This window comes from Schistocerca gregaria, chromosome 2, assembly GCF_023897955.1.
Source record: "Schistocerca gregaria isolate iqSchGreg1 chromosome 2, iqSchGreg1.2, whole genome shotgun sequence".
Lineage (NCBI taxonomy): Eukaryota > Metazoa > Arthropoda > Insecta > Orthoptera > Acrididae > Schistocerca > Schistocerca gregaria.
In genome coordinates this window covers 869233667-869248204 of record NC_064921.1, presented here as the reverse complement: position 1 = coordinate 869248204, position 14538 = coordinate 869233667, and the positions used below count along the sequence as shown (strand labels likewise).

The 14538-nt window shown below is 42.7% G+C and overlaps 1 protein-coding gene and 1 pseudogene across 2 annotated transcripts in view; one reads left to right on the top strand and one right to left on the bottom strand.

Annotated features, from left to right (window-relative positions):
* Positions 1-14538, top strand: part of LOC126335261 (sialin-like) — a 152675-nt gene that overhangs the window by 25116 nt on the left and 113021 nt on the right. For both annotated transcript variants that reach the window (XM_049998304.1, XM_049998305.1), the window contains exon 2: positions 9064-9293. In XM_049998304.1, coding sequence (XP_049854261.1) covers positions 9064-9293 — 230 coding nt within the window. The remainder of the gene's footprint in view (positions 1-9063; positions 9294-14538) is intronic.
* LOC126337454 (5S ribosomal RNA) lies at positions 7932-8049 on the bottom strand (annotated as a pseudogene).

Here is a 14538-nt window from a genome sequence, read left to right as displayed (position 1 = left end):
CTCCAAACCGAGATCTACAACGGGTGATGCAATATCTCAGTTGATGCAATCTTGCCTGTAGTTTATCTTGGTCTGAGTCGCCTGAGTTGTTTGCAATAAATTCTCAACAGTGATTCAGGAGAAACAGTTTACAGTACCGGGCAATTTCTTTGTTTCGCCAGATGCTTGACTTACGTGCATAGCTTTACGGCTTTGGAATAAAAAGTGTAAACATAGTGTCGTGTGTGCGACTTGAGACATTTCGCGCCTCCATTCTGGATAGAACAGTGATCTTTGACTAAATGGATGTTTGCATCCACAGTTACCGCTGTACTAGCTACTTAATATGAAATCATCATCAAAAGATGAAGACACTAGATACTGATATTCATCACACTGTTTAAAATAATACAGGTTGACGGCAAACAACTTTTGCTAATTGTAAGGATAGTAAAATTTTATATAAGAAACTGTGAATTGGTAACTATCAGTTTTCCTGTAGAAACCTAAACGATAAAGGAGAAGAAGAGAGAGAAGTAACAAGACTAGCTGTTACGTTTTCAGTAGATTCTATTACTAATAAATTTTTACAATGTATATTATTGAACAGGAAGTACGTCTGTTGAGGAAGGACAAACAGGTTTCACCAAAACTGGGTGTTATTTTCTAAGAGTACTAGATCTTGTTTTGTGCCTAGAGGTTTGGAACACACTATCTTCTTCACATGGTCACAGTGAAATCAGTCTCCTGTTGCCAAATCTGGTGATCGTTGTGAGTAGCTAGCAGATCGTCTTCTTTTGATACACCTCTCGCCAAACTTTGTACCTAGTTGGTCTCTTCTAGATTTGAGCTGGAGCCCCATAATACTGCAAGGAGAATCAGCAACGGATTTCCCTCTACGGGAAGAATTTTGTCGATGGTTTTTGCACCAAATCATCACAATTATTGGATTTCTGTCATCAATCCTTTTTACCGAAGAAACAATCTTTACCATAACTGACATCATCAATCTGTATAAATGTCATCCGTGGGTTTCAGACGAGGCACGTTGTCAAGGGAACTTTCATTCGTCAGCTCCATCTACCGCGACAACAATCCATTTCCGGACACATGTTCATAGGACCTTCTTTCCTCCATTTCCAGTCACGAAACTGTCCCTGCAATTTGTCAGTTTCATTAATGTTCATCCTGTATAATGTTCTGACAGCTTGAACCGACAAACGAGTCACTATATTCTCTAAAATCGCAGTCCACAATTTACAGAGTGAAAGGCTATGATAGGCATTCTGAAGAACAATGAAAAGTATGTAGGACTCTAAACTCCTGGCCAGCCTTTTTTCCACGAACTGGTGTGGGCAAAACATGTTGTGTGTGCATATTGCCCGGTTCGGAATCCATTTTTCTTCGTCCACAATCCGTGATTCGATTCTCGCTTTTACAATTTTCCCATATAATCTCGAGACTGAATTTGTTACACTCACTCTTCTGTAGTCTGAGCATTTTTCCTGTAATTATTTTTATGTGTGTTAGATGTATATGATAATTTTCACTCGTCTGGTAATTGTTTCTCCCTTAGGAAACAATCGAAAACATAGGCGATTAATTGCTAGAAGTTTGAACTGGTCCACTTCCAAACAGTTCGGGCAACGATCCATTGTAGGATCTCCTGAAGGATTTAAACAGCGATATGTCATTAAGTGACATTTAACTATAATAATCCGTACCTAGAGTTATGTGTATATGATATATCTGAAATACGCTGCTGCCTTGAAACTGCATGCTGTCTTTACTTGCAAATTATAGTACGAAATCAACCAAATCTACACATAGTGTATTATAAAAATAGGTAAGTATGCGGCTGCATGTGCTACCTAATATGTTCTGAAACGCCGCGCTTACAAAACGAGGTTCTTCCTTGGATCACTCCGCGCTCTATTGGTGATAGAAAGGAAGTGTCAAGTGTTTGGGATAACTCTTGGGCCAGCGTCCATTTGTGTATCCAACAGAAGGATATTGTTAGAGTCGTTGTCCTACAGTAAAGGGTCAAGTTATGAATATTACACACTTCCTCCTCCTTAGGCAAATGGTTCTTTATTACATTTGATGTGGTCTAAGGTGTGCCTGAAGAGGCTTATGGAGGCACCATAAGTTCACGAGCGGTTTCTTAGAGAACCTCAAAAACAGATCTTTTATACCACCTTTTCGAACCAGAACCGAGCTGCGGATTACACTACTGCTACGCGTATCAAATTACTGAAACTTTTACGTTATTCCTAATATACCAATATCATAAAATATTTTCTTGGTATCTTTATTCATTTCCGAGATACAGAGGCTCAAAGTTGCTCTGCTTCCACATATAAAATACGCATGTAAGATCCAGCGTGAGGCGAAATCTAAATAATAAATAACCGCAACAAGTTGCTTAAACTTTAACGCTACTTTCTCTAGGCATTTATCTAGAGGTACCACTTTCCCGTTTTCAAAAATCTTTATTTGATATCGGAAACACCGATTCGCAGATCCCAAGACAGCTATGTACAGCAAATGGATGTAATTTTTACGGTATTCTTAAGATCCCAACCTTGAACAAATTGAAAATTTCCTCCGTATCTTTTTATCCGTTTCCGAGATACAGTGGTCAGTTGCCCTATTTGCACACGTAAGACACACACTTAAAATCCTGTGTGAGACGAAACCGTAGCTTATAAAGTGGCTCAGCACGGATAAATATCCTGTAAAGGGTCTTCTTTATCACCAAAAGGTTTCAAGGAACCATATGTTGTAGTATTGAAGCATGTACAAAATTTTTATGTCCCTAAAATTCTGCCTTTTAGTGTAAAAATAAGTTCTCCATTACTTCAGTTTCATATATGGTAACTATCAAAATTTTACTGACTCATAGAGTTCTTTTCATAAGAGTGACTTTTCCTGCTGTGGCAGTAAAAAAAAAGGGAACCAGAGGAAAAATGCTCTTATCGGAGCACAAAAAAAAGGCGAATATGTTCTTGTTTACTAGACTCTGACTGAAAATTGGGATACCAGCTGCTTCATTCTACCTTCCTCAGCATTTCTAAAATGTTTTCTAAATATTTTGACATTCAAATATACTCATCCTTTTTTATGCTGAGAGAGAAGGGGACAGTGACGGTGGAAAAGAGACGGAAGAGTAATACAACTGGAATATAGTAGACAGTTATTGTGGTGTAGCAAAAGCGAAGGAAACAATGGCAGTGTGAGAGAAGGAGAGGGACTCAGTTGTAGGGAACATAGTTGACAGTGACAGAATAATGGTAGGAAAACAGTAAAGGAGACGACAGTGCCACTGGGAGAGAAATAAAGCGAAGGAGAAAGTGGATGTGGATGGGAGTCTATGACAATGACAATGAGGAAGAGAGAAATATTGAAAGTGAGTAGAGACAGTATCAGTAGCAAGGAAGGAATGAGACGGCAGCAGTAAGAGAGACTAAGAGGGAGACAGCGGCAGTGAGAAGAAACAGTAATAGCTGGATAGAACGAAGGAGACTGTGGCTGAGAGGTAGGAGACACTGACAGAGAGATACAGAGAGATAATGACGAGTTGTGGACGAGAGCACTTAGTGTCCTGTCCTGCAACAAACTTTACACATGATTTCAAATCTTTAGGAAACTTTTTCTCGCTGATAACTCCCACAAAATAATGAAAGGAAAAGAGTTTAACGCTTACTACATTTCACTGTTCTTGCAGTAAAACAGGTGCATTAGGTACGATGTTTTAATTTATTACTTCGTTATTACTGACTGTATTTATGACATATCTTGCAGACTGAAATCACACAAATCATTGAATGTAACGGTAGAATGATATTTTTGAACGATACATGGTTCACGAGATATGATGTCATACACGCTGAAATGTGTGAAAAACTGCCGCATCATGCAAGACGTTTTGAGTTATTACGGCTTTATTACTAACTCGATTCGCAACACATTTCGCAGACAGTAGAGAGATGTGCGACTGGATGTACTTGAAAAATTATATCATTGTGCGATACATTGTTCAAAAGATACACTCCTGGAAATGGAAAAAAGAACACATTGACACCGGTGTGTCAGACCCACCATACTTGCTCCGGACACTGCGACAGGGTTGTACAAGCAATGATCACACGCACGGCACAGCGGACACACCAGGAACCGCGGTGTTGGCCGTCGAATGGCGCTAGCTCCGCAGCATTTGTGTACCGCCGCCGTCAGTGTCAGCCAGTTTGCCGTGGCATACGGAGCTCCATCGCAGTCTTTAACACTGGTAGCATGCCGCGACAGCGTGGACGTGAACCGTATGTGCAGTTGACGGACTTTGAGCGAGGGCGTATAGTGGGCATGCGGGAGGCCGGGTGGACGTACCGCCGAATTGCTCAACACGTGGGGCGTGAGGTCTCCACAGTACATCGATGTTGTCGCCAATGGTCTGCGGAAGGTGCACGTGCCCGTCGACCTGGGACCGGACCGCAGCGACGCACGGATGCACGCCAAGACCGTAGGATCCTACGCAGTGCCGTAGGGGACCGCACCGCCACTTCCCAGCAAATTAGGGACACTGTTGCTCCTGGGGTATCGGCGAGGACCATTCGCAACCGTCTCCATGAAGCTGGGCTACGGTCCCGCACACCGTTAGGCCGTCTTCCGCTCACGCCCCAACATCGTGCAGCCCGCCTCCAGTGGTGTCGCGACAGGCGTGAATGGAGGGACGAATGGAGTTGTGTCGTCTTCAGCGATGAGAGTCGCTTCTGCCTTGGTGCCAATGATGGTCGTATGCGTGTTTGGCGCCGTGCAGGTGAGCGCCACAATCAGGACTGCATACGACCGAGGCACACAGGGCCAACACCCGGCATCATGGTGTGGGGAGCGATCTCCTACACTGGCCATACACCTCTGGTGATCGTCGAGGGGACACTGAATAGTGCACGGTACATCCAAACCGTCATCGAACCCATCGTTCTACCATTCCTAGATCGGCAAGGGAACTTGCTGTTCCAACAGGACAATGCACGTCCGCATGTATCCCGTGCCACCCAACGTGCTCTAGAAGGTGTAAGTCAACTACCCTGGCCAGCAAGATCTCCGGATCTGTCCCCCATTGAGCATGTTTGGGACTGGATGAAGCGTCGTCTCACGCGGTCTGCACGTCCAGCACGAACGCTGGTCCAACTGAGGCGCCAAGTGGAAATGGCATGGCAAGCTGTTCCACAGGACTACATCCAGCATCACTACGATCGCCTCCATGGAAGAATAGCAGCCTGCATTGCTGCGAAAGGTGGATATACACTGTACTAGTGCCGACATTGTGCATGCTCTGTTGCCTGTGTCTATGTGCCTGTGGTTCTGTCAGTGTGACCATGTGATGTATCTGACCCCAGGAATGTGTCAATAAAGTTTCCCCCTTTCTGGGGCAATGAATTCACGGTGTTCTTATTTCAATTTCCAGGAGTGTATATGAAATAAAATCGTCATAACTTCTGAACAGTTTTCGTCAGGACGTTCACACTGCTTGGTTGGGCGCTTGGCATGATGGTAATTATCACGCGCATGCTCATGGTTTGGTTTAGCAATGAAGCCAACTTTCATTTGGGTTGGTTCGTCACTAAGCAAAATTGGCGCATTTGGAGGACTGAGAATCCGCATTTCGCGATTGACATGAGTCTTCACCCTCAACGGGTGACCGCGTGGTGTGCAATATCCAGTCACAGAATAATCGGTGCGATATTCCTTGATGGTATGGTGACTACCGATGGGTACATGAAGGTTTTGCAAGATGATTTCATCCCATTATCCAAGGTGACCCTGATTTCGGCAAGATGTGGTTCACGCAAGACGGAGCTCGGCCCCATTGAAGAAGGAGAGTGGTATCCTGGGTGAGCACTTTGGGGACCACGTTCTGGCTCTAGGCCACCCAGAGATCACTAGCAGGGGCCTCGATTGGCCGCCATATTCTCCGGATCCGAACACATGCGACTCCTTTTTGTGGGGCTATATCAAAGATAAGGTGCACAACAATATCCTCAAAACCGTTGCTGAGCTGAAAACAGCCATTCAGGATATCGTCGACAGCATCGATATTCCGACACTACAGCGGGTCATGCAGAATTTCGCTATTCATCTGTGCCACGTCATAGTCAATAATGGCAGGTATATCGAACATGTCATAATCTAAATCGGAGTACCTGTAGTGATGCTTACATGTTGAATAAAGTGTGTGCATGCTGTAGTTTGTAACTAATTTACGTTTTTTTCGTATTGGTCAATATTTGTCAACCTCTATGTACTGTATAGTGGATGTGCAGTATGATCTCGACTTACACGTGGCAGTGATGCTGGGACCCGTTCGAGGATGACGCAGTGACGTCGGAATTCTCTGTTCTCGTTTTAGACACCGAACTCGACTTTCCTGGGGTACGACCAGATTCGTCTGCTTCATATTTGAGTCACCTCCTGAGGCACCCGCAGAACCTGACATTTATTGTGTCTATCTTTTCCACGCTGCCGACTGCATCACTCCTTTTTGTGTTAGCCCAAGGATTCCTACGGCCTCAGCACGTAATAACTGATTCAGAGGCTTTAGATAAGAAAATGAGGGCACAACTGTCAACTGGTAGCGTCTGCTCCTGTCCCTGACTTACAGTGACTCTGTTGCGATGCGACTAGGTCTGCACGTTTTACAGAAACGAAAAGTTAGGTCGCTTCGTATAGGTAGTCCTGGATATTTTATGGTAGTTATTGTTTCCAGGCCGGCCGCGGTGGTCTCGCGGTTCTAGTCGCGCAGTCCGGAACCGTGTGACTGCTACAGTCGCAGGTTCGAATCCTGCCTCGGGCACGGATGTGTGTAATGTCTTTAGGTTAGTTAGGTTTAAGTAGTTATAAGTTCTAGGGGACTGAAATGACCACAGCTGTTTAGTCCCATAGTGCTCAGTGCCATTTGAACCATTTTATTGTTTCCAGTGATTTGGCGCCAACAGTATAATCGTACGAGCCTGCCTCATTTTTCTTTCTCAGTTAGCGCTTCTCTTTCAAGTCCCTTAGACTCACTACCTTACAGCATGTCGACATATAATTAGATGTAGGCGAAATCTTCCCAGTAATCATTTTACTTGTTTTTTCAAGTGGAATTGTTACGAGCATGAATTATCGTCACTTTCTTTTTATGAAACGATTTTCTTGTGTAAGTGTTGAACAATATGAATGTAACCTAGGTGTATTGTCCTCTAACTGATGCTCCATCTGTAGAATGCAGTACTTTGTAAACGTCCAGTACATACGTCAAGATCTGTGTTGTACGTCTGTTTCCTAAAAGCAACGCTGATTTATACGTCTGCGAGTGCAGAGTAATACGATCCCGTTTTTTTCTGTGGATCGTTCTAGAAAAAGAAAGAGCTTAAGATACCGTGGAAATCGATGTCATTAGCAACGAAACGCGCTGCTCTTCTTTATCTATCTCCTCCGTCAACCTTCCCAGAAAGATGAAAAAAAAAGTACTCCATCGTCAGGCCACGAGTGGCCTACCTGGACCATCCGACCCCCGTGTCATCCTCGGTGGAGGAATAACTTCCCGTCGACAACGAGGTCATTAGAGACGGAGCGCAAACTCGGGTGAGGGAAGGATGGGGAAGGAAATCGGCCGTGTCCTTTCCAAGGAACCATCTCGGCATTTGCCTGAAGTAATTTAGGGAAATCACGGAAAACCTAAATCAGGATGGCCAGAGACGGGATTGAACCGTCGTCCTCCCGAATGCGAGTCCAGTGTGCTAACCACTGCTCACCTCGCTCGGTGCGGACTGGGGGGGGGGGGGGGGGGGGGGCGTGGGGTCAGCACACCGCTCTCCCGGTCTTGATGATGGTATTCTTGACCGAAGCTGCTACTATTCGGTCGAGTAGCTCCTCAATTGGCATCACGAGGCTGAGTGCACCCCGAAAAATGGCAACAGCGCATGGCGGCGTGGATAGTCACCCATCCAAGTGCCGACCACGCCCGACAGCGCTTAACTTCGGTGATCTCACGGGAACCAGTGTATTCACTGCGGCAAGGCCGTTGCCGCGCAGAATGATGAGCAATACTAAATCGGAGAAACGAGCTACACGTAAGATACTTCCTTCGAGGTTTAATTACATGTGCTTAGGATGTTTGCAACATGTCTCTCCTGAAGGTTACTTATGGAAATGATCTAAACCGACACTGTAGAAAAATAAGTTTCTGTGTCTAGAAATAAAATGTTTTAGCAGATATAACAGCGCCAGTCGTCTCCGAACGACGAATGTGTTGCCCTTCATGGGATCTGGCTGTCTGTTCCTGCCTAGGAGAGTCTCGTCCAGCGAAGTGGTCATAATACGCGAGGGGTACTTCAAAAATCAGTTTATATAGCTGTAAGCACTGATTAGCAGTTGGTTACGAAAAAGAGAAAGAACACAAAGTTACAAGCCAATTACTATATTTTTATTTAGGCGAATGTGGGAATAATTCAATAAAGATTATTAAACAAACAGCCTAATTTCTTTTTCTCTAACCAAGAAGAAAATAAAGTACTGCATATCTTGGTTTTATTTTAAAATGAAAGAACGGGCATTAAAAATAGTTCATTTTTAAAATGATAGACACCGTTTTCTTATGAAGAACCCTCATCCTGCATAGTGAAGTTCTAGAAACACAACGTACGAATGATAATTCCTATGGAAAAATATATACAACTTTGTGATCTGAGAAGACCTTCCTTCTGGTTTCTAAGCTCATTCAGTTTCTTCTCCAGATGGTACATACCCTCCCCGCAGAGGTTGGTAATATGTGAACTGAGGCTTTCCCGGCGTATATGCTGTTTCAAGGTTTCGCGGGTGACCAGCCGGACATATACAAAGTTTTTAACACTAGAACACACAGGAAAACTTTTAATCCACTTATTGAAGTGAAATAATACTATTCCGCGTTATCCTTTACTGAAATGGAATCAAAGGTGAGCCAACGGGAAAGGGAAAACCAAAAGAAAAATTACACAGACGCCAGAAATATTCAAACAACAAAAATCATTAAGAAAACGCTTTTCTATTGCTCTGTTACAGGGTGCCTGTCATGCAGGACTGTGCTGTGGTGCCTTACTTTCCTGGGCTGTGGAGTCAACTACATGATCAGGAGCAACATCAACATCGCTATAGTCTCCATGGTGAAGAAACAATCGTCAGACGGGAGTGTAGTGCTCAGCGACTGCTACCGTCCAAGTTTCAACGGAACCAGCGACTACACGGTCAACGAGAGCCTTTCTCACTCCGAACTCATCGACGATGACGATGAGGTAATTGTTTAATGAGAAATGAACAGAAACACAACAAAAAATTTAAACGACAATTACTCTAAAATTTGCTTCCATGTGTCGCGTACCTCCTCACAGTACGTAAATCCAGACTGTAATAAAACACCGCTTCTCTCCCAAAAATCTTTACAGCCACCAGGTCAGCTGACTGATCACATTGCATGATTGGCACCATGTCATAGGATCCTTGATCTCTCGTCAGTTGTATTAATAAACGAAACAAATGGCGTTTGGATCACCATTTCTTTTATCGACAGCTAACGGCTTCGATTTGCCAAGCAGGTCATCTTCACGTCTAATTTGGAACAGGAAAAGGAGGCAGCGAAATTACGAAAGTGTAACATTGTAAACAATACTATCAAACGTGGCACAATAAACATCAAAAGATCACGTAACACGCACATACCTGCGCCGCAAGCTACAGTTTGTCAACAGTAGTACGAGTGACATAAAACTAACGTAAAAGGGTGTAGTGAGAAAAAAGTTGTATATTCATGTGACATGTGCAGTCATTGGCTAGTACATTGATACATCTTAAATGAAATTCTTGCTAGTAAAATGAAATTAATTAATAAAATTAAAAATTTATTTTTAAAAGTATTAAAATTTAAAATACATGTCAACCTAATAAATCTCAAAATGTTTTTGTTGTAAAGTAGGTACTTATTGTAGATTGTTTCCTACATTCGTACTCTATAGTTCAGTTTGTAAAACATACATATTGAAGTGTATTAGGTTAACATGTCTTTTAATTTTTTTAAAATTAGTTTTTTGTTTTTATCACTTTTTTTATTTCATACACTGTATCAACATACTCGCTAATGACTGTGGACTTATCAAATGACTATACGATTTTTCCCCACTGAATTCTTTGTATTTTCTTATTCACTTTTACTCTGAGAGCACCATCGACCGCGCAATATGTACATTTTATCTGTTGGCAGGAATAACTGTAAAATGCTTGTCGACGGACTCTTTGCACAACTATTAACTACTTAATGTACTGACTGTTTGACACGTGGAGGGAAAATTCAAAGGCTGCATTTGTGTTGGAGAATCATAATGAATTTGCAACGTTTCTATGCACCAAAAGCCCGTAAAAAAGCTTTCAGCGATTCACTGCACTAAAAAATCACGATTATGTGCTCTCACTAGAAGTACATGTGAAACTTCTAAAAAATAAACTGCGAACAAAGCAGATCGATTAAATTTGACGTATCATCGACGACAGCTAGGTCAAAATAAATGGAGAAGGAATGCAAAGTCGTACATTTGTGGGCTTCTCGATGAAACAGTACCAGCATTCACTTAACAAAATTTAAGAAGACATGAAAACCTATGTGTGGTTGGCCAGCCTGGGTTTGAATTCTGCCCCTGCTAAAAACGAATCTTTATCTCAGGTGCAAGACCACGACACTGTTATGTGCCAATAATCTTCTAACCGATTTAATGCGGTCCACTTCAGATTCCTCGACCGAGCGAACCTATTCATCTCAGAAGCGGATGACCTCGGACACAGCCAAACGATTTGACCCATATTTGCCAAGTAGTTTGTGTAGAACCTAAAATGAAAGACTCTTAAGTTATTTTGGATCATTATGTTCCCATTTTTGGGAAAACTAACGCTAAAGTTAAAGACAATTAATCGCCTGAGAATTGCCGTAATCGATTGGTAATTGAAAACTAAGCATTTTTCTTCAACATATATGGGGTGCACAAACACATGTTTTCCTATAAAATGAGGAAGTAAACTCTGGTGCCGTTTATCAACCCATAAGTTAAACGCTATTGAACAGAAATGGATGTGGTGTGGCAACGAAGGCATAAAAGTCCCACTGTTGATTACTCCTCGCCAGTCCTAATCCCTTGAAGGCGAGGGGGACACCGTGGCCAGGCCTCTATGCCCACACTACCTCCTCCCCCCTCTCCCACGACCTAAATAAGGTAAGTAAACCAACAGAAAATGCTAACAGGACAGGCGAATATATTTCTCAAACTACTTGGAGTAGTAAGGAATTAAAATTTTAAGCCCCGTTTAATGATCAGAATTGCGAGTAAGGTTGCTTCGTAGATGAGTATCCATTACACATTATCCACATCTGGAAGAAAACTTAACCGTTGTGACCGTTGGTAGTATACATAAGACAAGACGTTCATAAAAGGCGCAATATTCCATCACAGAGTTTCATTTCTCACTTGCTTGTAAGAAGCCAATGATTAATTCGGTCTTCGAGGTATAGAAGAGATCAGTTGCTTAACCGACTCATTAAAAATGGTTACATCACTTGCTCCAAATCCTAAAATTAGAAGAATTCAATTTACAGAACACATCTTGAGAACATTTTAAAACCGTACGTTGCTCATACCTCTTCTAGAGGTTATAGAAAGGACTTAGTAGATCATGTTTCACATAGGAACCCATGTCTGGAAACGCCATCGAACGATTCTACAGAACGTCAAAATTATAGACGCCTCTAAATGTATGTATATACAGGATGATTTCATGATGATGTTACACATTTTTGAGCCGGCCGTCGTGACCGAGCGGTTCTAGGCGATTCAGTCCGGAACCGCGCATGTGCTACGGTCGCAAGTTCGAATCCTGCCTCAGGCGTGGATGTGTGTGATGTCCTGAGGTTAGTTAGGTCTAAGTCTAGGGGACTGATGATCTCAGGTGTTAAGTCCCATAGTGCTTAGAGCCATTGGGACATTGGAACACATTTTCAGGGATGGTGGAGGTGGATAAATATATCAGACTGAAGTAAGGATCACTCGTTCGAAAACGAACGAGTCGAAAGTTACAAGCGAAAATCATTCTGAAACCTCTGACACTGGAATACATGTACCGGTAATGAAGGGTGTAGGGTAGGCAACTTTCAGAGATGAAATATGGTCAAAGACTAGAAAAAATGCCTTGTGAACTTGGGCTGTAAAGTGCATACCTGAGGAACTAGGAACACTTGTTTATCTTCGCTATATGGAACACATCTCCTCTGTTGATCAAGTGCTCATAGCACTTGAGGTATGAATGTCAGAGCTTATGTTTTCTGGAGTTTTTTTCTTCTTCTTTGGGTCTGTATCTTCTGAAAGTTTCTTGGCCTACAATCTTGCCGACAACAGTATCAGTTCATGTATTCCACTGTTAGAGGTATTAGAACGGTTTTCGCTTGTAATTTTAGACTCGTTCGTTTCCAATAAAGGGACGTTGCCTCAAATTGATACATTATCCTCCTCCATCATCCTTGAAAGTTTGTAACAACACCACGAAATCAGCCTGTATTTACGTACATTTACAGGCGCCGGCACCTATAACTTTGACTCTCCGCAGCGTCGACGATGGATGAAGTTTTCGGCCATGGATTCTTGTGTAAAACTTAATTTACTAAGTCGTGAATCGTGAAACAACCTGTAGGTAAAGTGGGTCAACCGACTTGCATGGGCCGCGCGGGATTAGCCGAGCGGTCTAAAGGCTGGTTTTGACGCGCGGCAGCCCCAGCGGGAACCGGCCTTAAGGCGCTGCAGTCATGGACTGTGCGGCTGATCCCGACGGAGATTCGAGTCCTCCCTCGGGCATGGGTGTGTGTGTTTGTCCTTAGGATAATTTAGGTTAAGTAGTGTGTAAGATTAGGGACTGATGACCTTAGCAGTTAAGTCCCATAAGATTTCACACACATTTGAACATTTTTGAAGTCCTATAAGATTTCGCACACATTTGCATGGTGGAAGTAATACTGCAAAACTGCATATCTGTGTGTCAGCCGTGCGATGTTTATTTTTATCACCAAGTTAAAAATTTAATTGTGAGGCTTCAAAATCACTGGAACCTAGTGAGAATTCCACAGCAGAGCGAGTGCAATAACGATTCACAGCATAATTCCTAATCAACTTTCAGCACTGAGTTTTCAGACAATGTTATTATGGTATGTGTGAAATGCATCAAAAGTAATTCCCGAAAAAGGATATTTTTAAATGTAAACAAAGTTTATTTTCTTCCAAATCTTAGGAAGGAACGGTACAGTAGTGCGAAGATTGCACTCGTTAGATATTCTTAGCGCTGCGAGTTCATTTACTTCGAATGTTTATATGACTAGTACCACCCATCTAGCTGTTCAAACGAAACCGGGGGCATGTAACAGAGTGAGTGAAAAAGACACTGTAAATCGACAAGGATTAAATTTTTAGTTCCTTAAAAATTCAAGTAGTCTAAAATGTTTCTTTGACAGTCTTGTTAGTAGCGCCTTTTGGTTTACTTATCTCATTAACTCTTTTATGCCCACCAATTTCTAAAAGGAAAAAAATAAAAAAACCTGCAGAATGCATCTATATCAACATAGATGCTCCGCTACGGCTGCTTTATGGAGGGTACGCTGTATCTGTACTAATAGTAATTTCCTTTCCTGTTCCACACACAAATAGAGCGAGGGAAAAACGACTGTCTGTATGCCTTCGTATCAGCCCTAATTTCTTGTATCTTATCTTCGTGGTCCTTACGCGCAATGTGTGTTGATGACAGAAGAATCGTTCGGCAGTCAGATTTTCTAAATTTTCCCGTTTGAGTTCCCGAAGCATCTGTGTAACACTTATGTGCTGAGTCAACCTACCGGTAAAAACTACAGTAGCCTGCCTCTGAATTGCATTGATGGCTTCGTTCAATCCGACCTGGTAAGGACCCTAAGCACTCGAGCAGTTCTCAACAATAGGTCGCACTAGCGTCCTATGTGCTGTCTACATCTACATCTACATCTACATCCATACTCCGCAAGCCACCTGACGGCCTTTACAGGTGAACCACTCTTTCCTAAAATTCTCCCTACCACAGTTCTCACATGCTCCTTCCATTTCATATCACTTTGCAACGTTACACACAGATATTTAAATGACTTCACTGTGTCAAGCAGGACACTAGTAATAATTTCGTCTAAGTCATCTTGTATCTTCCTACAGTCCCTCAACATTGACACCTTTCTGTACACCACAGCAACATCAGCAAACAACCCTGTCCACCAAATCATTTATGTATATAGAGAACAACAGAGGTCCTATTACAGTTCCCTGGGGCACTCCTGGCGATACCCTCTTCTCTGATGAACACTCACCGTAGAGGACAACATACTGGGTTCTATTACTTAAGAGGACTGTTAGCCGCCCACATGTCTGTGAACTCTTCCATACGCTCGTTTCTTCGTTAATAGCCTGCAATGTGGTACCATGTCAAATGCCTTCCGGA